Source organism: Galeopterus variegatus, unplaced genomic scaffold, assembly GCF_000696425.1.
Source record: "Galeopterus variegatus unplaced genomic scaffold, G_variegatus-3.0.2 Scaffold88, whole genome shotgun sequence".
Classification (NCBI taxonomy): Eukaryota; Metazoa; Chordata; class Mammalia; order Dermoptera; family Cynocephalidae; genus Galeopterus; species Galeopterus variegatus.
Genome location: NW_007726199.1, coordinates 788593 through 815051, shown reverse-complemented (window position 1 = coordinate 815051; position 26459 = coordinate 788593). Strand labels below are relative to the sequence as shown.

Sequence of the window (26459 nt, the reverse complement as noted above, 5' to 3'; positions counted from 1 at the left end):
CTCTTTTAATAATTTGGTATCATTTCTTTCTTTCAATCTGATAGTGTAATGGATTTATATTGGCAAATTTTCATAATTTAGAACCATCTATGCATTCACCTATTCAGTCTGCTTTTTAATTCTTTCAATGCATAGATTCAATTTCCTCATACTTACTTAGGATTTTACCTCTAAGATCATAAATGAGATAGAATTTTGGTTTCTTTTCTTATGCTGTCTTGGCCCTGTGTATTATTATTTTGCTATCAGTGCCTCAAACCCCTTCAGGTTTATACCATCTAGCATTTTAATACGCATTTAATAATCAATATCAACTTTCTTTTCTTTCATATTAGCTTTCTTTCTTTTTTACTTTTAAAATAAATATAAACATTACCAGATATTCAAATACCTTTAATTTGTATCCCCCTTGCAGCAACTTCTGGATTTATTTTACTGCTTATTTTGAGTACTTTTGCCAAAATTGTTATCAGTGCAGGTCTTTGTGTGACAAATCTTTTTGAGCCTTATATGTTTGCAAATATTTTAATGGAATACTTTAAAAATTATTAAATTATAAACTAATTATTATTTAGTTATTTAAATAAAATAATTTAAGTAAATCCTTGTATTGGAATAAATATTTGGATGATTTAAAAATTCTATGTTCATAGTTATTTTCCTTCAACATTTAAAAATTATTCCTCTTTTTTCCTTGTATCTAGCCTTGCTTTCGAAAAATCTGATGTCAATCTAATTATTATTTTTTTGTAGATAATCTTTCTCTCTGGAAGACTTTTAGAATTTTCTCTGTCTTTGACATTCTTTTTCTTTTTTTTATTGGTTATGAATATTCATGAGGTACAAAGCTGACCATCACCACTTATGCCCAAGATGTGATGGCCACAACAATACTGGCAGCATGTTCATTACCACAAATTGCGATTATTCCCCACGTCCCCCACCAATTAATCCCTGACCTCCCTCCCCCTCCCCCTTTCCCCCACCCCATTCTGCAACTTTAGGTATACTCTCTCCCTCTGCAAGTTCAACACACCACTGTAGTCTTTCTCTCCTTCATTCTTTCTCTCTTAGCTCCCACTTATGAGTGAGGACATGTGGTATTTTTCCCTCTGTGATTTGCTTATTTCAATTAACATAAGTTTCTCCAGGTTCATCCATGTTGCTGTGAATGGCAGAATCCATTCTTTTTTATGGCAGAGTAGTATTCCATGGTGTACATATACCACATTTTCCTTATCCAGTCAGCCATCAGTGGACATTTAGGTTGGTTCCATATCTTGGCTATTGTAAATAGAGCTGTGATGATATTCTTAAATATTATTGTAAACTATTTAGATACGGGTTATTCCTTACATCTCCTGTTTCAGCCTTTCTAAGATCTTTTGTCTTTAAGTAAGGGAAATGTATTTTCATTATTTCTTCAAGTCTACCATCTTCTCTAATTTTATATATTTATTGTTCTGGGGCTCTTATCTTCCATATATTGATGCATTGGCTGCTCTTCCCATATGTTTTATCTTTTTATTTTACATTTTCCAATTTTTATTCTTTCCTGCTTTTGTGGGGGAAGGGCTTCTTGATCTTATCTGTCAACTCCCTACTCCATTCCTCAGCTACATTCATTCTTCAGTTTACCCCAACTGTTTTGATCTTTATTTCAATGACATTTCTACACCAAATATTTTAACTTGTTATTTTTTAATATTTTCTTGTTTATTATGCTATTATCTTTACTTATCTTGGTTAGTATGTTTATTAAGATTATTGTAAATTCTTGGTCCATCTCTTCTAATACTTTAACATAAAATCCGTCTAATATGCTGTATATATTTCAAATCTAAGTTATTATTTGTCAAGACCCATGATTACTATCATGGATAATTTTAGATGTACAATTTTATCAAATAATTGTTTTGCTTCTATTGAGATGATGATCTAAATTTTCTACTTTGTTCTATTGAAGTGAATTACATTGCCTAATTTTCTAATATAAGCCAAACTTTCATTAATGAAATAAGTCAATTTAGTCATCTTCCTTATAATTTTCACCTTTTTATTTACCATTTTGTTTATCTTACTAACAACTCAGAGCTAATTTTTTTTTTTTTTTTAATCCATTGGGAAGCTCTGTCTTAAAACAGGATCCAACCTATTCATTATAGGTCAATTTGGAAATACATTCTTGTGAATTTCATTCTTTTTTACTTTTTCTACCTTTTGTTGGGTCACCAGCATTATCTTTGTTCCACTTTTCTTTATTCCCTTAATATTTAGAAACTAGAAACTCATTCTCCTAATGATTACCCATAATTTTGAAAAACACATACTTAAATTTAAAGCATGTTTTCACTTTTCTTTACTGTCTCATATATTCCCCCACCAGTTGATAGAATCTAGAATTTTAGTCCAAGATTATTTTTAAAGTTTTCTTTACAATTAATACTTCTAATAGATTTAGCAATGAGTTTTGCTACTCATCATTGTTTCTTGTAATGGTAATCATAATAATTATAATAGTAGCAAATATTTATATAGTGGCTGCCATATGCCAGAAACTTGGTGGAGTACTTGATGATTATTAGCTTATTTAATGCTCACAACAGCCCTGTAAATTAGAAACGATTATTGTTCTTATTTTTGCCTATAAACATAGGCAAAGAGATGTTACATGATTTTCCTAAGGTCAGATAACTACTAAATGATAGAACTGAGATTTGAACCCAGAAATCTGACTCAGCCTAGAGCCTCTATTCTTAATGCCTACACTATGCTGCCTATATCCTTTTCTTTTGGATCTCCTTTCTTTTGTACTAAATTTTCCTCCTGATGAGTTATCCCCTAATTCTTCTAAAACTGATCAATGGATGGTAAACATTGTTCTTGAATGTCTGAAAATAGCTTTTGTGTGGTTCAATATTAAATTGTACATTCCAAATTATTTTTCCTCAATACTTTGAAGATACCATGGTTATCTCTTTGCATTAATTTTGCCCATGAGAAATCTGTTATCAAAATATTTTTTTTCTCTTCAACATATTCCTTACCTAGGAACAAATTAATTTTTAATTTCTTTTTCAGCTAATCTATTTCTTTCTCTTTGGAAGCCTGAATTTCCAAATTTTTCTGATAAAGTGTTTCTTGCTACACAGTGTTCTAGGTGTCTTCAAAAAGTTCATGGAAGGATTCATATTATTTTTTAACTAAAGTTTTTAAGAAACTTTTCGAAGTATCCTCATATGTTCCTTGGACAGCAACATTAGTATTACATAAAAGTTTGTTGGAAATACAGATCTTGGGCTCCACTCCAGATCTTTTGAATCAGAATCTGCATTTTAACAAGATCCATATGTAATGTGTTACACATTAAAGTTTGAAGAGAACAGTCTCAGATATGTCTTTTTTCTTACTGAAAATTTTCAAACATGTAGAAGAGTAGAGGGAATAATATAATGAATATCAAAATTTCCTTAACTTAGACTTAATTTACCCTTAACAGTTCCTAAAGAATCTTCAAGTAAAGTACAGACATGATAATATTGTACCCCTACATTCTTCAATATGCATCTCTAAAAGGTACAGGCATTTTCTGGCTAAATTAACAATAATTTCTTAATATCCTCAAGTGGATCTGTTACAGTTAGTTCTGCTTAATATTTGGAGGGATCTTTCAATCAGAGGATAGTTAAAGCTATTTTTTCCAGCTCTTGGATATATCGTTCAGTATATTTTCTCTCCTCAGTTCTCTGTTATTACATCCTTCCTCACTTCCTCCTTTATGCCTAAGTTTTTCCTCATACTTTTTATTTGCTTGTTCTTTTGCAGAACATACTGGAAAATTCTCTCTGCTCAATCCTCCAGCTTAACTCACTTCTCCACTATATCCATGTCACCTATTTATTTTTTCTTAATTTTGGCAATTGATTGTTAATTTCTGAGAACTATAGTTAAAAATTTATGGATAGATGCAATATACTTTCACGATTCCGAGGTTATTTACAGTTATTCTAAAGTCATGTTCTGGTTGTGCTCTTTCTGATGTACCTGGTCCTTCAATTCAAAGTTCTGGCTTTCTGCAAATAATTGATACTTTATTAGGTGCTCATTTTTGTATTTGAGACTACCTAGCAACTTGTGATTACTATCTGTGCTATTGCCTTCTTGTAGGAAATAGGCCAGTTCTGCTACGAAGCAAGGTACCTTAGGTTCTCCAGAAGCAAAGGCTGAGATTAGGATTCTTATACAAGTGATTTGTTGAGGGCACTCTCAATAGAAACCTCTGTATGAAGGAAGCCAGATAGAACTGGGGGAAAAACTAATGGTTCCCAAACTTTGCTACACATTAAAATCACCTGGGGAGCTTTTAAAAGTCCCAGCACTCGGAGGAGTGACATCAACTACATGGCACAATATAGGAAGCCCTAGGCTCTCCTTCACCCACAGAGACACCAACTTAACAATAAAGAGACCACATTGCCTTTGTGACAACTCCAGAAACCACTTGAGAGGTTACAACATCCCAGGTAAGCAAAAAGCCAAGAGGCATATTGGAACACTTAGGAAATTCCAATGCACTAAACCACCATACCCCATTCACCTCCCTGCATAGCTCAGAACAATTGGAAGAAAACTCTTAACTCCCAGTTTCTCCCTCAGGAGGTAAAAAGAAGGGTGGAACATGTGACCTGTGTTCTGGATTTTAGGGGGATGCCCAAGGGACTAGTTTCTATAACAGTGACTAGGATCACTGATGGGAAAGGAAGTGGCACATTTTAGATGTCTGGGGCCCACTAAGAACAAACCTGAGTTCTGCAGGTTACTACAGCACCAGAGAGATTGCAGTACTACAGACAGACACCAGGGGGAACTCCTGAGTAGAAAAAGATGAACCTCTTCAGCTGAGAGATACAAGACCAGAGACACATATCCAGAAAGGTTTAAAAGAGTCCCAGAATTTCACTGGACTGATTGGTGAAGGTCTTCCTCTGCACAAAGACAATCCATAGACACTGAGAGAGGTGGCTGTTTTTCAAAATGACCAAATTTCAAAAAAAGATAACAAGGCATGGATTTCCTGTACTAGCCAGCCACCAAAATAAATAAATAAAATAAAAAGGCATACAAAAAAAAGGGATTCTTGGTTCAATCAAAGCAACAAAATAAATATTCAGAAACCAACTGGAAACAAATGAAAATATATGAACTAACCAACAAGGAATTTAAAGTTATCATCATAAAAGTACTCAATGAGCTAAAAGATGATACACACAGACAACTAAATAAAATTAGGAAAAAGATGAACAAAATAAGAATATCAACAAAGAGATAGAAACTATAAAGAAATACAAAAACTCTGGAGCAGAAGAATAAATGAATTGAAAATTTTACTAGAAGTGATCAACAGCAGACTGCATCAAGCAGGAGAAAGAATAAGTGAACTTAAAGACAGGTTAGTTGAAATTATCAAGTCAGAGGAGCAAAAAGAAAAATGGATATAGAAAAATACAAGAGCCTAAGGAACTTATGGGATGCCATAAAAACACATTAGAAAACTGCAGTAATCAAAACAGTGTGGTACTGGCCTAAAGAAAGACACAAAGACCAATGGAACAGAATAGAGAGCCCAAGAACAACCCTTACATATTTGGTCAAATAATCTTTGACAAGGGTGCCAAGATTACACAATGGAGAAATGACAGTTTCTTCTGCAAATAGTCATGGGGAAACTGGATATCCACATGCAAAAGAATGAAGTTGGGGAAAAGCATCATGTCATTGAATTTGGCAACGATTTCTTGGATATGACAACAAAAGCACAAGCAACAACACCAAATATAGATGAATGGGATCAGATCAAACTTAAAAAGTTCAGCACAGCAAAGGAAAGAAACAGTAAACAGGTAATGCTTGGAATGAGAGAAAATCATTGCAAACCATAAATCTGATAAATGGTTAATATCTAGAATATATGAAGAACTCTTACAACTCAATAACAACAACAACAAAAATCCCAAATGAAAAAATGGGCAAAGGGCTTGAATAGACATTTCTCCAAAGAAAATATACAAATGGCCTACAAGTGTATAAAAAGATGTTCAACATCTATAATTGTTAGAGAAATACAAATCAAAATCATAATGAGATATCACTACACACCCATTAGAATGGCCAATATATATATTTAAAAACAGAAGATAGCAAGTGTTGGTGAGGATGTGAAGAAATTGGAACTCTTGTTTACTGCTGGTGGGAATGTAAAATAGTGCAGGCACTATGGAAAATACTTTGGAGATTCCTCAAAACTAAAAGTAGAATTACCATATGATCCACCAATCCCACTTCTGGATATATATCCAAAATAATTGGAAGCAGGATCTTGAAGAAATATTTGCATACTAATGTTCTTTGCCACGTTATTTTCAATAGCCAAGGGATGGAAGCAGTCCAAATGTCCATCAACATATGAATGCATAAAGAAAATATGGTATAGACATAGAATGGAAATTTACTCAGCCATAAAAAAGTCTTGTCACATGCTACAACCTGATGAACCTTGAGGACGTTATGCTGATTGCAATAAGCCAGTTACAAAAGGTCAAATATTGTATGATTTCACTTGTATGATATATCTAAAGTACTCAAAAACATGGCAACAGAAAGTAGAATGGTGGTTGCCAGGGACTGGGGGGAGGGGGCAAAAAGTGAGTGGTGTGATGAATATGGAGTTTCAGTTTTTCAGAATAAAAATGTTCAGAATAAAAATCTGTTACACAACAATGTAATTATAGTTAATATTACTGAACTGTATGCTTAAAAATAAGCATAAGGTTATGTAAATATGTAAAAATGGTAAATTTTATGTTAAGTATTTTTTAACCACAATTTTTTAAAACTTTAAAAAAAATGCACCAGCACTCAGGTCACACTTCATACTAATTAAATCAGAATACTTCATTCTGGGAGCCAGGCACCAGTATTCTTTAAAGGTCCCCAAGTACACAGCAGGCAACCTCGAAGATCACTTCTAGTGATGCCTGTTTTCTAACATTTACACCTTTGTATAATATCCTCTTCTGGAGTGTGGGCTGGACTTAATGACCTGTTTCTAATGAGCAGAATATAGCAGAAGTGATGGGATGTCACTTCCAAGATTATGTTATAAGAAAATTATGGCTTCTGTCTTGCATGTTCTTTTACATTCTCTTTGATTGCTTGTCATGGGGAAAGCCAGCAGCTATGCTCTGAGGCAGCCTTTGGATAGGCCCCACAGCAAGAGACCAAAGCCAGCCAACAGACACGTGGGTAAACTTGGAAGCAGATTTTCTCCCACCCACCTCATGAAAAACCTTGAGACACAGGCATACAGCTAAGCCATACCCAGATTCCTGACCCACAGAAGTCATAAGCTAATAATGTTTGTTGTTTTCAGCTGCTGTTTGGGGATGATTTAAGCAAAAAGAGATCAATTAAATACCAGGTGATTCCAATGTGTAGCAATGTTTAGGAACCACTGAAGTAGGCAAATATGTGGTTTCAGAGAAGTCTAGTCTCTTCACGAATCCACAGGGAAATCTGGAGCATAAACTGCACTGTAGAGGTTGTACTGCCAGAGGCAAAGAGGCTAAATGATTAGACACTCACATCAGTCATTAATGGCAGCTGTCTGGAGGGAGGGCAGACTGGGTCAAAACCTCCCTAGCTTGCCCAGGTAGGCTCTTGTCAGCAAGGCAACGCTCCAGGAAACCTCCAGGTATTGGTAGTTAGCAGCCAACAAGCAGCAGCCGAGGGATGTGTATATATACACAGGGTATATACTTCAGCCTTTAGACAGTGAATGTGAAAGAGATGAGGCAAAATTTTTGATGAGATATGCTAATAGAAGGTGCTCTGACAGGAGTTTCCCCATTCCTCATGGATCTCATCAACCACTCCAGGAATTTTCTCACCTGCCTTTGTAACTTAGGTGCCCGCACTCATTGTTCCTTCTTTTGGGCAGACGCCTGTGTTCCTTACTGACTTACTGAAGAGGTAGCAATGGTATGGAAGGTAGATTTGTCTGGCCATTCTTACAGTGGTATTCTAAATAATTACCCATTTGGGTTTTCCAGAGGTCTCTCTTCCAGCAGCAGCCATGTCTGGGCTAAGAGCACCTTTGGAATTACACCATATCTTTTGTAGCAGTCTTTACTTATGCACGTTTTGGCTTATGGTTTCCTTTTTCAATCCTAAACTGTCTCTTAATTTCCTGAGATGCACTTAGTTTCTTGTCTACCGAGTATTCCCCTTTTGTTTCCTAGTCAGGTTATGGATTTTTCTATTTTTACATCTTCATTTCAATATATCTTCATTTATATCCTCATTTAGGAATAGAGAGAGACTGTAGTTTGTGCTCAGTCCAACATCTTGAATAACATTTATATAAAATTTTAGCCAGCACTAAAGAATGCATAAAGTTTTATCACCATTAAATAGTATTCACTCAAAAGCAGATTTTTTTGCATTTGAAAATGTTATAAAGATTAATATAATTGTTATAAAGTTTACAATAAAACACTATTTGCTTAAAAGGATGTTTTTAAATTGGTTTTCAAAAAATAAAAATATTTTAAAAATTGATTTTCAAAGTCTTTCTTTCAGTTTTGTACTAGGTGCTGTCTCTCCTGCTGTTGTTGTCCCTGCCATGCTGCTTTTGCAGGAACGTGGATATGGTAGAGTAAAAGGCATTCCAAGCTTACTAATAGCTGCTAGCAGTTTGGATGACATCATAGCTATCACTGGCTTCCATACATGCTTGAGCATAGTCTTCTCCTCAGGTAACTAGAAAATACAAGAAGCACCATATCATTCATTACCTTTTTGTTAGTTCTTTAAACAAGGTTTCTGGCTTTATCTCTTCATTTATTGGCCAACACTTTTCAATTTAATATCTTTTTATTCTTCATAGAAAGCTCACTTTAGGCCAGAGAAGAAATTTCAATGGGTTAAGAAACCACTATTTAACACAAATGATTTCACTTTAATAACCACGTGTTTCAATTAATTTCATAACCGATATTATTACTATTTATGTGCTTATATTGCTTTGAAATTTTATCATAGTTTTCACTAGAAAATTTTAAGTAGCAGTATTATTAGTACTACTAATATTTTAATAGGTATTTTTGAAATATGCATTTTGACCATCCTAATAAGTAACTGGTTGCTCTATTATCAAGACAATTTTAATGTACAGAGCTGGAACAACCATGTGCCTTTTTAGTAGCAGTGGGACAAGATCCTACACCAGTTCTGACTACCAAGGTGAAATCTGGTCTTGCATAGCACGGCAGAAATTATGACACCAAACATTTCCACATTTAGTAAGGATTTAATTATTTGCAGCATTTGAAATAAAGTCTTTTGTATTATTGAAGCACCAAAATATTTTTAAGTTGTAAAGTAATAGTTTCTCTTAATATCAGAAAATGTAAATAAGAAAAAAACGGGGGAAAATAAAAATAAAATCTGCAGTAGTCACACCCAGAAGGAAAGACTCTTTTCCTTTTGAACCTTTTGATGTAAATCTACCCAGACTTCGCTTCTCTTTTCTTTTGTCTTTACTTCGCTTGCCATCTCTTGCCATCTCTTCCCTTTTCTCTCTTTCTCTCCCCTCCTAATATTCTTACAAAAATACTTTATTGTAATCTTAGTTGTTTTGCTTTAACTGTATATCGAAAACATGTTTCAGTAAATATATTTTTATGTCGTTTTTAATGGTTGCATAGTATTCAATGGACTGCATCACAATTACTTAATCTGTTCAAAATTGAAGTTGATATCAGTAAAATAATGCTTGCTTGAACATAGAGAAATATGTGTAAATAATCTTAATATTTTCTTAATATTAAAGATGGAATTGTGATCTAAAAAGTATAAACAACTATAAGCATTTTGAAGCATATTGCAACAATATTATGTCCTACCAGAGAATATAACTTGCTATTTTTTCCTCACCCCCTTCAAAACTAGCTATTATTTGTCTTCATTACCTTTGCTAATTTGATAGGTGAAAGTGCAGTCTCCTTATTCTTTATTATTATTTTTAATTGACACATAATAATTGTACATATTTATGGGGTACAGTGTGATATTTAGATACATGTACACAATGTACAATGATCAAATCAGGGAAATTAGCCTATTCATCACTTCAAACATTTATTGTTTCTTTGTGTTGGGAACTTCCAGAATCCTTCCAGCTATTTGAAATTCTGAGTACAATAAATTATTATTAACTGTAATCACTCTGTAGTGCTATAGAACACTAGAACTTATTCTTCCTATCCAGCTGTAACTTTTATCTGATGGTCAGCTTCTTCCTACTCCCCCGTCTCTCCCACATCATGCAGCCTCTGGTAACAACTATTTTAATCTCTACCTGGGAGATCAACTTTTTAGCTTCCAGATAGATATGAGTAAGAAAAATGTGTTATTTATCTTTCTGTCTCTATCTTTTTTACTTAATGTAATGCATTCCAGGCTCATCTTAAATTAGTTTTCAAAGTCTTTCAGTTTTGTACTAGGTGACAGAATTTCATTCTTATTTTATGGCTGAATAGTATTGCATTGTTTATGTATACCATATTTTCTTTATTCAGTTATCTGTTGATGAACACTTAGGTGCATTCCATATCTTGGCTATTGTGAATAATGCTAAAACAAACATGACAATGCAGTTCTCTCTTTGACATACTGATTTCCTTTCTTTTGAATATATATACCTGGTAGTGGGATTCCTAAATCATATGGTAGTTCTTTTTGTAGTTTTTTGAGCAACTGTCTGCCATAATGGCTGTACTAATTTATATTCCCATCAACAATGTGTAAGAGTTCCCTTTCTCGGCATCCTCACCAGCATGTTATTTTTTGGCTTTTTGGTAATAGTCATTCTGACTGGGGTGAGGTGATATCTCATTGTGCTTTTGATTTGCATTTCCCTGATGATTAGTAATGCTGAGCATTTTTTTTTTCATATACTTGATGGCCATTTCTTCTTTTGAGAAATGTCTATTCAGCTTATTTGCTCATTTTTTCATTGAATTATTTGTGGGGTTTTTGTTGTTTGTTTGATTTCCTTGTATATTTTGGATCTTAGTTGCTTGCCAGCTGTATAGTTTGCAAATGTTTTCTCCCATTCTGCAGGTTGTCTCTTTGTTCTGTTGATTGTTTCCTTTACTGTGCAGAAGGTTTTAGTTTGATATAATCTCATTTGTCTTATTTTTCTTTTGTTGCCTGTGCTCTTGAGTCTTTGTAAAAACTGATGTCCTGAAGTGTTTCCCCTATGTTTACTCTTAAAGACTTAAATGTCAGACCCGTAGTTTTGGGTCTGACATTTAAGTCTTTACTCCATTTTGAGTTAATTTTTTTATATGGTGAGCAATAGGGGTCTAATTTCATTCTTTTGCTTATTTATATTCAGTTTTCCCAGCACCATTTATTGAAAAGACTGTCCTTCACCCAATGTATGTTCTTGTAGCCATATCAAAAATCATTTGGCTGTAAATATGTAGGCTTATTTCTGAGTTTTCTAATCTGTTCCATTGTTCTGTGTCTGTCTTTATGCCATTACCATGCTGTTTTGATTACTGTAGCTTAGTAGTATAGTTTGAAGTCAGGTAGTGTGATGCCTCCAGCTTTGTTCTTCTCACTCTGAATTGCTTGGGCTATTTGAAGTCTTTTGTGGTTTCATATGAATTATAGGATTTTTTTCCTATCTCTGTGAAGAATGTCATTGGTAGTTTGATAGGGGTTGCATTGAATCTGGAGATTATATTGAGCATATGGTCATTTTAACAATATTGATTCTTTCAATCCATGGACATAGGATGTCTTTCCAACTTTTTGTATCCTTTTAAATTTCTTTCATTGGTGTTTTATAGTTTTCCTTGTAGAGATATTTTACCTCCTTGGTTAAATTTATTCCTAGGTTTGTTGGTTGGTTGGTTGGTTGGTAGCTATTATATTTGGATTGCTTTCTTAATTTCTTTTTCAGCCTGTTCATAGTTGGTGTATAGAAATGCTACTGATTTTTGTGTATTGGTTTTGTATCCTGAAACATTACTGAATTTGTTTATCAGATCTAAGAGATTTTTTTTGTGGAGTCTTTAGGTTTCTTTATATAAAATCACGTCATCTGCAAACAGGGAAAATTTGATTTCCTCCTTCCCAATTTAGATGCCCTATATTTCTTTCTCTTGCCTAAATGCTGTAAGTAGGACTTACAGTACTATGTTGAATAAAAGTGGTGAGAGTGGGCATTCTTGTCTTGTTCCAATTGTTAGGGGAAAAGCTAAAAGCTCAGACTGTTGCTTTCACTTTGTCATATATGGCCTTTAATTTGTTGAGATATCTTCCTTCTATACCTAGTTTCTTGAGAGTTTTTATCATGAGAGCATGTTAAATTTTAGCAAATGTTTTTTCTGCATCTATCAAGATGATTATATAATTTTTGTTCTTCATTCTGTTGATGTGATATGTCACATTTATTGATATGTGTATGTTGAACCATCCTTACCAATCCCAGTTGATCGTGGTATATAATCTTCTTGATGTACTGTTGGATTTTTTTTTTTGCTAATATTTTGTTTAGGGTTTTTGCATGTGTGTTCATCAGGATATCAGTCTGTAGTTTTCTTTTTTTATTGTGTCCTTGTCTGGTTTTGGTAGCAGAGTTATGCTGGTCTCATAGAATAAATTTGTAAGAATTCCCTCCACTTCAGTTTTTAAAAATAGTTTGAAAATAATTGGTATTAGTTTTTCTTCAGAAATTTGGTAGAATTCAGCAATGAAGCAATCTTGTTCTGGGCTTTTCTTTGTTGAGAATCTTTTTATTACTGATTCAGTCTCATTGCTTATTATTGGTTTCTTCAGGTTTTCTATTTCCTTCTTCACTTCTGAAGGACAGCTCTGCTTAGAATAGTATTCTTGGATGGCAGATTTTACCTTTCAACACTTTGAATATATCATCTCATTCTCTCCTGGCCTTTAAGATTTTTGCTGAGAAATCTGCTGTTAGTCTAATGTGATTTCTATTATGTGTGACTTGATACTTTTTCTTGCTGTTTTACAATTTTCTCTTTGACTCTGACTTTTGATAGTTTGACAATGATGTGTCTCAGAAAGAACCTTTTTGGATTGAATATATCTGGGGACCTTTGAGTTTCCTGAATCTAGATGTCCATATTTCTTAAAAGACTTGGGAAATTTTCAGCTATTATTTCATTAAATAGGTTTTCAATGCCTTTTTCAAGTTTCTTCTACTTCTCGAAATCCCATTTGTTCATTTAATGGTATCACATAGTTCTTCTAGGCTTTCTTCATCCTTTTCATTTTTTTCTTTCATTATGTATTGTTTATTTCAAAAGACCTGTCTTCAAGTCCAGAAATTCTTTCTTCTACTTAATCTAGTCAGTCATTGAAGTTTTCTATTAAATTTTATTCATTGATTCTTTAGTTCAAGGTTTTCTGGGGTTTTTGCTTGTTTGGGGGGGGGGGTTAATGATTATCTCTATGTTGGCATTCTCACTCACATGTGAATAAGCTTTCCTGATTTTCTTGAACTGTTTGTATTCTCTTCTATCTCAGCGAGTTTCATTAAGGTTATTATTTTGATTTTTTTTTTCAGGAATTTCATCAATTTTTTTTCTTTTGTGTCTATTGCTGGGGATTTTTGTGGTCTTTCAGGGGTGTCATGCTTCCTTGCTTTTTCATGTTTCTTGTGTCTCTGCATTGATACATGCAAATCTAGTAGAACAGTCACTTTTCTGATTTTGTGGAGTGGCTTTTATATGGATAGACATTTTCCTGTAGAAATGATGGGTCCTAGGGAGCTGATTGGGTATGGTTTGGCTGGCTTGCCATGTGGTGGTGGCTCCCGGGCTGGGGGGCTGCCCTGGGCCCAGTGTGGGCATGTTCACACATAGAGGGTCCTCCCACTATGTGGCAATGACCTCTGAGGTTTGGGGTTGCTGCCTGGACAGCTGTAAAGGCTGAGCAAGGGCAGAGGGCTAGCCCCCTGGATGACTGTGACTCCTGGGGAGCAGGCTGCATTTGAATCAGCTGTCAGGGCAAGGAATGGGACTTCATAGGAGCAGAAGGTCAGCCTAGGTGGTGGTGGTTTTGGTCGGATGATCCCACAGCCTGGACAGCTGACAGTGCAGGGAATGGGTGCAGCATAGGCATAGAGAGCCTTTCCACTGTGTGGCAGTGGTTCCTGGGGGTGGGGCCACAGGGTCATAGTTGGGGCAGGTGTCAGGGCCAGGTTTGAATCCGTGAAAGCACAGGGGACTGGTGTGGGGTGTGCCAGTGATTCCCAGGGGGTAGAGCAGCTGCCAGGGCCAGGCATGAATGCTACTGGTGCAGAAGGAAGGCTATGCTGTGGTGGTTCCTATGGGGTGTGGCCACCATAACGGCAGGTATTGGATCCCAGAGTGGATGATGGTGGCTAGGAGGGCAGCTCGCTATGTCGTCTGTGACTCACGGGGGCAGGCTGCTGCCTGAGCACATATCAGGGCTGGATGTGGGTGCCCACAGGCAAGGACAACCCACTTGCTACCTTGCAATAGCTTCTGGGAGGCAGGGCCACTGCTGGTGCAGCTGTCAGGGCCAGGAGGAGGTCTTGGTGACTGCGGAGGGAGGCCTGTAGTGATGTTGTCAGGAAGGTGGGGCTGCCACTGAGCCTAATGTCAGACAAAGCCTGGGTACAGTGGGCAGGCTGGAAGTGCAGCTGTGTCTCCAGGTGTCAGAGCCACCATTGGGCTAGCTGTCAGGGAGGGTGAAGGCACTTTGGGCTGGTGGGCTGTACTTTAATGTCTTTAGGGATATAGGACCACCCCCCAGCCTGCTATGGGACAGGGCTCCAATGCAGTAGGCAGGCTGGAAGTGCAGCAATGTCTTTGAGAGGTGAAGATGCTGCTGTGCCAACTGTCAGGGAACATGGGGGGGGGGCAATAAGGGGCAGCATGGCAGGGGATTGTCTGGGCACTCAGCAACTTCCCAACTTTACTGGGTGGCCTTTTTCCCTGGGAGGGGGAGGGGTGGTTTTGGATGCAGGATCCTGGTGGACCTGTCAGGTGCAGGCTCTGTGTAGCTGGGCCTCCAGTGCTATAGGCACCCCAGCAGACACAGTGAAACAAAAGGGAGAACTCAAAGATAAAGAGAGGCAGTGGCCGTCAGCCCTCAGGGCCAGATGCATTCCTGCAGTGGGTCCAGTTTCAAGATTGCATCCTGCTACAGCAGTTTAAGATGAGGGTGTGGGGGGTGTACTACATGAGCTCCTACTCTGAGGCAGTACAGCCATTTGGACTCCCAGCTGTGTTCTAACCTGGATTTGGGGCTTGTGGAGACTGGGGGACTCTTTTATACCAAAAACTGTTGGTGTCTGTGGCAGCTATGGGGACCACTGGGGATTTCGGGCTTACTTTTTTTCCCATAGGAAGTATTCCCTGACTCCTAGCCAATCCCCCCAATCTGGGCAGGGGAGATAGTGTGGCAGAGGGTGGATGCCTGACTTCCCTCTCTATACTGGTATCCTAGGCTTCAGTGCTCCAGAGGAGTTTTGCTTCTCTCTTGATCTTCTCCCGCATATTTCCTCAGGCACTCCTGTGGAAATATGGTTGTTTATTCATTATTTCGGTCTCTCTTTGTGAAGCAGATGATTGACAGGTGACTCTAGTCGACCATGATGCTTCCCCCGAACAAAACTATAATCTCTTCAAATGAAGTACTTTGAGTACTAGTGATGTTAAACGAATGTTCGTGTATATTGGCCATTAGCATTTTGGAATGTTTTGTAAATTGCTTTTCTTGAAAGTCTTTTGCCTATTTCTTATACAAGTGTTCATCTTTTCTTTTTGATTTGTCAGTATTCTGCATAAAATTAGGAATGATAACCGTTTGTTTTATATATGGGGGAATGTCAAAAAGTTCATGAAAAGATTCGTATTATCTTTTAATTGTATTTTTCCACAAACTTTTTCAAGTCCCCTCATAGTCACTAGGAGCCAAATGGGGATGAATATAGTTGTAATTTTTCCAATTGGTAATTTGCCTTTTAATTTTATCTCTACTTGTGCCATTTGGAAGTTATAAATTTTTATTGTCAACTCTGGCAATTATTTCCTTCATGGTTGATAGCAATCATTCTTCCAAAAAACATTTTTTGTGCTTCTCTTCGATTGTGCCAGCTTCTGTGACAAACAGGATAAACAGCAACAATATTAGCTTTTGTTGAGTACTTGCTTGCTACTTGCCCTGAGTTCTATACATGTTTCCACTTATTTACAGGTAAGGAAACTGAGGAATAGAAGTTAAGTAACTTCTTCAAAGTGACAGATCCAGTAAGTAGGGGAGCCAAGATGTAAATCTGGCAGTCTGACCTTAGACCCGCACATTTAAACTACTATTCTATACTGTCTTCCCACACTGCAAACAGGCAAGACCAAGTGGCCCATGTTCTCAAGGAGCTGATATTAAACAAATAATTACAAATGTGATGAATATTACATAGTATAGAGTGCTATGGGAACATGTCACAAGAGACCAAACCTAATTTGTGGAAGACCAAAGAAAGTGAAAAACCAAGTAGGTCCATGCTTAGAAAATCATCTTAGCTGATGATCATGTAAACAGTCACTTAAAATTTTAAGCACTTTAAGGTTTTATTTTGTATATTACATCTTCAGCATGTCTATATTTGGGATAATGGTAGATATTAAGATCTAACTATTTTAGCCAATTAAACAGTTGTTTCAACTCTGCTTTTGAATATTACATCTTTCTTAACATATGGAAATGCCACATGTATCATATTCAAATTTTCAAAAATGCTAAGTTGGCTTGTGTTTATGTTTTTACAGTTTTTTTTTAATTGTAGTAAAAACACATAAAATTTACCTTTTTAAACATTTTTAAGCATACAATTCAGTAGTATTAACCATATTCACATTGTGTAACAGATCTCTAGAAGTTTTTTATTTTGCAAAACTGAAACTCTATATTCATCAAACCACTCACTTCTGCCCCCTCCCCTGGTCCCTGGCAGCCACCATTCTACTTCCTGCTGTCATGATTCTGAGTACTCTAGGTGTCTCATACAAGTGAAATCATACAGTATTTGTGATACAGTAACTGGCTTATTGCAATCAGTATAATGTCCTCAAGGGTCACCCATGTTGTAGCATGTGACAGGATTTCTTCTTGTTGTAGCTGAGTAATATTTCATTGTATGTTTATACCACATGTTCTTTATCCATTTATCTATCAGTGAACATTTGGGATACTTCCACTTCTTGCTATTGTAAATAATGCTGCAAAGAATATAAGTTTGCAAATATCTCTTCAACATCTTGCTTTCAATTCTTTTGGACATATACCCAGAAGTGGGATTGCTGGATCATATAATAATGCTACTTTTAGTTTTCTAAGAATCTCCAAACTGTTTTCCATAGTGGCTGCACCATTTTACCTTCTGATCAGTAGTATACAAGGGTTCCAGTTTCTTCATATCCTTTCCAACACTTATTATTTTGTTTTTTTTTAATAGTGGCCATCCTAATGGGTATGTGTTGATATCTCATTGTGGTTTTTTTTTTTTTTTTTTCCTTTTTGTCTTTTTTCGTGCCTGGCAACGGATCGCAACCCTCAGTGTTGCGCCCGTACCAGACCGGGACCGGCTACGGGATCGCAACCCTTGGTGTTGCTCCCGCCCCTCGCTCAGCCAGTGAGCGGCCGGTCTGTATGTGGGATCCGAACCCTCGGCGGGAGCGCCACCATACTTCCCAAGCGGCACACTGTAGCAGTGCGCCACCGGGCCGGCCCCTCATTGTGGTTTTGATTTTCTTTTCTCTAATGATTACAGATGTTGAACATGTTTTCATGTATATGTTACCATATATATGTCTTTGTTGGAGAAACGTCTCTTTAAGTCTGTCACAGTTCTTTCCTGATGCTATAACAAAATACATGAGACTGAGTAATTTGTAAAGAGCATAGACCGGCAACGGGATCGCAACCCTCAGTGTTGCTCCTGCACCTTGGTCAGCCAGTGAGCGGCCGGTCTGTATGTGGGATCCGAACCCTCGGCGGGAGCGCCACCATACTTCCCAAGCGGCACACTGTAGCAGTGCGCCACCGGGCCGGCCCCTCATTGTGGTTTTGATTTTCTTTTCTCTAATGATTACAGATGTTGAACATGTTTTCATGTATATGTTACCATATATATGTCTTTGTTGGAGAAACGTCTCTTTAAGTCTGTCACAGTTCTTTCCTGATGCTATAACAAAATACATGAGACTGAGTAATTTGTAAAGAGCATAAATTTATTTCCCACAGTTCTGGAGACTTGGGAAGCCCAAGATCAAAGAGCCAACAGACTTGGTGTCTGTTGAGGGTCTCTTTCTCATAGATGGCACCTTCTCTGCATCATCACATGGGGAAAGGGGGAAAACAGACTCCCTCAAGCCTGTTTTTTTTTTTTTTAATTTTAACTTTTCAATATACATTGCAGTTGATTTTTGTGACCACTTACCCATTCCTCTTCCCCCCTCCCCTCTCCCATGATGTCATATCTGTTCACTTGTCTTAACAAGTTCAAGGAATTGTTGTGATTGTTGTGTCTTCCTCCACCCCCAACCTTTATTTGTGTGTTTATTTATTTATTTATTCTTAGCTCCTACAAATAAGTGAAAACATGTGGTATTTCTCTTTCTGTGCCTGACTTGTTTCACTTAATATAATTTTCTCTAAGTCCATCCATATGGTTGCAAATGGTAGTATTTCATTCTGTTTTACAGCAGAGTAGAATTCCATTGTGTAGATATACCACAGTTTCCTTACCCACTCCTTTGATGATGGACATTTGGGCTGGTTCCAACTCTTGGCTATTGTGAATAGTGCTGCAATAAACATTGGAGTACAGGTATTCAGCATGATGATTTCCGTTCCTCTGGGTATATTCCCAGCAGTGGAATAGCTGGGTCATATGGTAAATCTATCTGTAATTGTTTAAGGAATCTCCATGCCAAATAGTGTTTCACCTATGTTTTCTTTAAGGAGTTTTGTTTCAAGACATATGTTTAATTATTCAACCCATTTTGAATTGATTTTGGCATATGGTGAGAGGTACGGGTCTAGCTTCATTCTCCTACATATGAATATCCAGTTTTCTCAGCACCATTTGATGAAGAAGCAGTCTCTTCCTCAGTGTGTAGACTTGGTGCCTTTGTTAAAGATCAGATGGCTGTAGGTGTATGGGTTGATTTCTGGGTTCTCTATTCTATTCCATTGATCCATGTATCTGTTTTTATGCCAGTACCCTGTTTTTTTGGTTATTATAGCTTTGTAATATAGTTTAAAGTCAGGTAGTGTTATGCCTCCAGCTTTATTTATTTAATTTAATTTAATTAATTTATTGATTTATTTATTTTATTTATTTATTTTTTTTGGCTGAGGATTGCTTTGGCTATGCATGGTCTTTTGTTATTCCATATAAATGTCTTGATAGTTTTTTCCATTTTTTAGAAAAATGTCATTGGATTTTGATGGGGATTGCATTGAATCTGCAGATCACTTTGGGTAATATGGACATTTTCACAATGTTAATTATTGCAATCCAAGAGCATGGAATATCTTTCCGTCTTCTTATGCCCTCTTTTATTTCTATCAACAGTGCTTTGTAGTTCTCTTTGTACAGATTTTTCACATCCTTGGTTAAATTTATTCTTAAGTATTTTATTTTTTTGGTGGCTTTTGTAACTGGACTAGCTTTCTTGATTTCTTTTTCTGCATGTACATTGTTGGAGTATAGAAATGCTACTGATTTTTCTGTTTTGATTTTGTGTACTGCAACTTTGCTGAAATCACTTATCAACTCTAAGAGTTTTTTTGTAGAGGCTTTAGGCTGTTCGATATATAGGATCATGTCATCTGCAAACAGGGACAGTTTGACTTCATCTTTTCCAATCTGGATGCCCTTTATTTCCTTCTCTTCTCTGATTGCTCTGGCTAGTACTTCCAACACTCTGTTGCATAGGAGTGGTGAGAGTGGGCATCCTTGTCTAGTTCCTGTTCTTAAGGGAAAGGCTTTCAGCTTTTCCCCATTCAAGATGATACCAGCAGTGGGCTTATCATATATGGCTTTAATTGTGTTGAAATAGTTTCCATCTATACGTAACTTGTAGAGAGTCTTTATCATGAACAAATGTGGAATTTTGTCAAATGCTTTTTCAGCATCTATAGAAATGATCATATGGTTTTTGTCTTTGCTTTTATTGATGTCATGTATCACATTTATTGATTTGCATATGTTGAACCAACCTTGCATCCCTGGGATGAATACCACTTGATCATGGTGTATAATTTTGTGTATGTGTTGCTGTATCTTATTAGCTAGTATTTTATCAGGGATTTTTGCATCTATATTCATCAAGGATATTGGCCTGTAGTTTTCTATTTTTGAAGTATCTTTGTCTGCTTTTGGTATCAGGGTGATGTTTGCCTCATAGAATGAGTTTGGGAGAATGGCCTGTGTTTCAATCTTTTGGAATAGTTTGTAGAGAATTGGTAACAGTTCCTTTTTGAAGGTTTGGTCTGCAGTGAACCCATCCAGTCATGGCCTTTTCCTTGTTGGGAGCCTTCTGATAACAACTTCAATCTCTTTTATTGTTATCAGTTTGTTCAGATTTTCTGTATCTGCTTGGCTCAGTTTTGGTAGTTTGTATGTGTCCAGAAATTTATCCATTTCCTCCAAATTTTCAAATTTGTTGGCATATAGTTGTTTACAGTAGTCTCTAATGATTCTTATTACTGAGGTATCAGTTGTAATTTCACCTTTTTCGTTTCTAATTTTTGTTATTTAGGTCTTCTCTCTTCTTTTCTTAGTTAGCCTTGCTAAAGGTTTGTCAATTTTATTTATCTTTTTAAAAAACCAACTTTTTGTTTCATTGATCTTTTGTTTCATTTTTTGGGTTTCTATTTCATTTAGTTCTCTGATCTTAATTGTTTCTTTCCTTCTACTAACTTTTTGTTTGGATTGTTCTTGTTTTTCTAGATCTTTAAGGTGAAGTGTTAGGTTGTTTATTTGCCATCTTTCCATTCTTCTGAAGTAAGCATTTAATACAATAAATTCCCCACTTAGTACTTCTTTTGCAGTATCCCACAAGTTTTGGTATGATGTGTCATTTTTTTCATTAGTTTCAAGAAATTTTTTGATTTCCTGCTTAATTTCTTCATGGACCCATATGTCATTAATAAGAATGTTGTTTAATTTCCATGTGTTTGTATAGTTTCCAGAGTTTCACTTGTTATTGATTTCTAATTTTAATCCACTGTGATTGGAAAAAATACATGAAATAATTCCAATTTTTTTGAGTTTGTCGAGACTTGCTTTGTGGCTTAACATTTGGTCTATCCTGGAGAATGTTCCACGTGCTGATGAGAAGAATGAATATTCTGAGGTTGTTGGAGGGAATGTTCTGTAGATATCTTCCAAGTCCATTTGGTCTAAAGTGTTGTTTAGATCTTGTGTTTCTCTGCTGATTCTTTGCCTAGATGATCTGTCCAATATTGATAGTGGGGTATTCAAGTCCCCAGCTATTATGGTGTTAGTATCTATCTCATTCTTGAGATCTAATAGTGTTTGCTTTATAAATCTGTCTGCTCCGACATTGGATGTGTATATATTTATGATTGTTATATCTTCTTGATGGATAGATCCTTTTATCATTACATAGTGGCCTTCTTTATCTCTTTTTATGGTTTTTGCTTTAAAATCTATTTTATCTGATATTAGAAAAGCTACCCCAGCTTCTTTTTCTTTTGTATTTGCATGGCATATCTTTTTCCATCCTTTCACTCTTTCGTCTATGTGTGTCTTTACAGGTGAGGTGAATATCTTGAAAACAGCATATTGTTGGGTCCATCTTTTAAATCAAGTCATCAGTCTGTGTTTTTGAGTGGGGAGTTTAATCCCCTAACATTTAGAGTTATTATTGAAAGGTGTTGATTTACTCCTAGCATTTTACTGATTTTTTTTTAGATGTCTTCAGTATCTTTTGTTCCTTTCTTTTTGATTTTCTGTTTGTCTTCTGTATTTGTTGGTTTCTTGGGGTGTAGATAAAGTTTTTTTTTTCTTTATTGTTAGCATTTTTGTTTTACTGGTAGGTTTTGTTCTTTCTTGAATATTCATGGCAGTGATGGTTGTTTTTCAGGTATCAAACCCAGTACTTCCTTGAGAATTTCTTGTAAGGCTGGTCGTGTGGTAGTGAACTCCCACAGTTATTGTCTGTCTGAGAAATACACAATTTGTCCTTCATTTTGGAAGGATAGCCTTGCTGGGTAAAGTATTCTTGGCTGGCAATTTTTGTATTTTGAATATATCATCCCATTCTTTTTTGGCATATAGGGTTTCTGATGAAAAGTCTGATGTTATTCTGATTGGGGCTCCCTTATAGGTGACTTGCTGCTTCTCTCTTGCACCTTTTAAAATTCTCTTTCTATCTTTGAATTTTGCCAGTTGGACTATAACATGTCTTGGAGAGGACCTTTTTGGCTTGAATACGTTTGGGGATCTTTGGGCCTCCTGAATGTGAAGATCTGTGACTTTCCCTATACCTAGGAAGTTTCCTGGTATTATTTCATTGAATATGTTTTCAATGCCATTTCCTTTTTCCTCCCCTCTGGAATACCCATGATGTGGATATTTGAGTGCTTAAGGTTGTCAGTTATCTCTCTTAGATTTTCTTCAATTTTTAAAATTCTTTTCTCTTTTTTCTGGTCTGCCTGTGTTAATTCAAACAGCCTGTCTTCAAGGTCAGAAATTCTCTCTTCTGCTTGTTCTAGCCTGCTGGTTAGACTCTCTGTTGTGTTTTTTATTTTGTTGAATAAATCCTTCAGCTCCGCAAGCTCTGCTACATTCTTGTTTAGGGCATTGATTTCTTTGTATATTTCTTCTTTCAGATCCTGTATATTTTTTCTCATTTCATTGTGTTGTCTAACTGAGTTTTCTTGTATCTCATTTAGTTTCCTTAGAATTGTTGCTCTAAATTCCTTGTCAGTCATTACAAGGACTTCCTGTTCTATAGGATCTAGACCTTGAGAGTTATTATTTTCTTTTGGTGGTGATGTACTTTCTTGATTTTTCATATTTCTGGCATCTTTCCTTTGATTTTTAGTCATTGTGGCAGGGGTATCATGGTCCACTTGTTCCACCATGATGTCTGGCCTGGATCCTGAAGAGACTGCCAATTTTGGGCAGGGGGAACTAGCCTGGGCTGGAGGACCTACGGTGCCTGCCTGGTCTGGCATGGCTGACTTGAAGCATGTTGGCCCTGGGGCTCTCAGGCTGCTCTGGGCAGCAGGCACTGGCCTGGAATGGGGGTCCTGCAGCACCTGCCTTTTCCAGTGCTGCTGACTTGAGGTGTGTGGGCCTCGCAGCTCTCAGGCCTCTCAAAGCAGTAGGGACCAACCTGGGCTGGAGGTCCCACAGTGCTTGCCTTTCCAGCACCGCTGACTTGGGGCTTGTAGGCCTGGCAGCTCTCAGGCCTCTCTGGGCAGCACCCACTGGCCTGGGCTGGGGTCCTGCAGCACATGGCTCCTGCCTGTTCCAGCACAGATGTTGGGCCTCCTGTTGTTGCTTTTTAATAGTTGCAAATTGGTTGATTTGTGGGAGAGAGCAATACTAGGAACTGTCCACTGAACCATCTTGACCGAAAGCTCCCTTAAGCCTATTTTATGAAGACCCTAATCTCATTTATGAAAGCAGTGCCCTTGTGACCTAATCACCTCCTAAAGGCCCCACCTCTTAATATTATCATATTGGATATTAGGTTTCATTGTGTGAATTTTGGGGGATCATAAACACTTAGACCATAGCAAAGTCCTCTGCCCATTTTATATTTGGGTTGTTTGGTTTTTAGTTTTTAAGTTATAGGAGTTCTTTATATATTCTACATATTAACCCCTTATTAGATATATGGTTTGTAGTTATTTCTTCCCATTTTGAAGGTTGCCTTTTCACTCTGTTAGTTGTTTACTTTGCTGCACAGAAGTTGTTAAGATTGATGTAGTCCCATATGTCGATATTTGCTTTTGGTGTCATATCCAAGAAATCATTGCCAAATTTAATGTCATGAAGCTTTGCCCCAACTTTATTCTTTTGCATCTTGATATCCAGTTTTCCCACCACTGTTTGCAGAAGAGACTGTCCTTTCTTCATTGTGTCTTGGCACCCTTGTGAAAGATCATTTATGTGTGAGGGTTTACTTCTGGGTTCTCTATTCTTTTCCCTTGGTCTTTGTGTCTGTCTTTATGCCAGTGCCATACTGTTTTTATAACTGCTGTTTTCTGATATGTTCTGAAATTGGGAAATGTCAGGTCTCCAGCTTTATTTTTCTTTCTCAAAATTCTTTTGGCTATTTGGGATCCTTTGGGATTCTATATGAATGCTAGCATGCTTTCTTTTCTATTGCTACAAAAACAAAAATGCCACTAGGATTTTGATAGATCACTTTGAGTAGTATAGATATCTTAACAATATTATATCTTCAAATCTATAAACATGGTGTGTCTTTCCATACTTGTGCCTTCTTTAGTTTCTTTTAGCAATGTTTTATAGTGTTCAGGGTACAAGTCTTTCACCTCGTGGTTACATTTATTCTTACTTTATTCTTTTTGATGCTATTGAAAATGGGATTGTTGATTTAATTTCCTTTTCTGATTTTTCATTGTTAGTATATAAAACACAACTGATTTTTGAGTGTTGATTTGGTATCCTGCAATTTTGCTGAATTTTTTAATTAGTTCTAACAGACTTTTGTTGAAATTTTAAGGTTTTATGCATATAAGATTATGCCATCTGTGAAAGAGATAATTTTACTTTTTACTTTCCAATTTAGATGCCTTTTATTTCTTTTTCTTGCCCATTTTCTCTGGCTAAGACTTAAAGTACTATGAGAATAGAAGCAGAGAGAGTGGGAAACCTTGCCTTGTTCCTCATCTTATAAAAAAAGCTTTCTTCACCCCTGAGTATGATGTTGGCTGTAGGCTTTTCATAATGGCCTTTCCTCTATTGAGGTAATTTTCTTCTATGCTTAGTTTGTTGAGTGTTTTTATCATGAAAGCATGTTGGATTTGCAAAATGCTTTTTCTGCATCAAATGAGATAGATTATCATGTAGTTGTTGTCCCTCATTCTGTTAATGTGCTATGTTACACTGAATGATTTTTGTATGTTATACTCATACAAAAATCATTTTGCACCCCTTTGCATTCCAGTGATAAATCCCACTTGGTCATGATGTATAATCCTTTTAATGTGCTATTGAACTCAGTTTGCTAGTATTATGTTGAGGATTTTTGCATATTCATCAAGGATGTTGTTCTGTAGTTTTCTATTCTTGTAGCATCTTTGTCTGCCTTTTGTATCAGGGTAATGTTGGCCTCATAAAATGAGTTTCGAAGTGTTCTCTCCTCTTACTTTTTTAGAAGAGGTTGAGAAGGATTGTTATTAATTCTTTTTAAAATATTTGATAGAATTCCACAGCCAAGTCATGTATCTGGCCTTAGTCTCTCTCTTGTTGAGATGTTTTTGAGTTTTGATCCAATTACTATTTATAGATCTATTCATATTTTTTATTTAATGATTTAGTTGATAAGTTGTATGTTACTGGGAATTTGTCCATTTCTTCCAGTTATCAAATTCATCAGTGTCTAATGTTCCTAGCAGACTTTTGTAATCCTTTTTATTTCTGTGGCATTAGTTGCGATGTCTCCTCTTTAATTCCTGACTTTTGTTACTTGAGTCTTCACTCTTTTTTTCCTTAGGTAATCGGGGTAAGGGTTTGTCAATTTTGTTGAACTTTCAAATAACTCTTAGTTTCATTTTTTTTCTCTTTTTTTCTATTCTGTATTTTATTTCTGCTGTAACCTTTATTATTTCTTTGCTTCTGCTAACATTGGGTTTAGTTCGTTCTTTTTGTAGTTCCTTAAGGTATAAAGTTCGGTTGTTGATTTGACATATTTCTTCTTTTTTACTTTTTTTATTTTTTAATTTTTATTTCTTCTTTTTTAATGTAGGTGTTGACCTCTATAAACTTTCCTCTTCGTACTGTTTTTGCTGCATCCCATAAGTTTTGAAGTGTTGTATTTTCATTTTTGTCTCAAGACATTATCTAATATCTCTTGTGAATTCATTTTTGACCCATTGTTTGTGTAGGGGTGTATTGTTTAATTTCCACATATTTATTACTTTTCCTGTTTTCATTCCACTATGCACTTCTAGTTTTATTCCATTGTGGTCAAAAGAGATACTGGGTATGATTTCCGTCTTCTTAAATTTGCTAAGGCTTGTTTTGTGGCCTAACATGTCATCCTGGAGAAGGTTTTATGTGTGCTTGAGGAGAATGTGTATTTTGCTGTTATTGGGTG

The 26459-nt window shown here is 36.3% G+C and overlaps 1 protein-coding gene across 1 annotated transcript in view; it reads left to right on the top strand.

Annotated features, from left to right (window-relative positions):
* Nucleotides 1–26459, top strand: part of SLC9B1 (solute carrier family 9, subfamily B (NHA1, cation proton antiporter 1), member 1) — a 96433-nt gene that overhangs the window by 58010 nt on the left and 11964 nt on the right. Inside the window, exon 7 of the mRNA XM_008580883.1 lies at nucleotides 8638–8813. Within this exon, the coding sequence (XP_008579105.1) occupies nucleotides 8638–8813 (176 nt within the window). The remainder of the gene's footprint in view (nucleotides 1–8637; nucleotides 8814–26459) is intronic.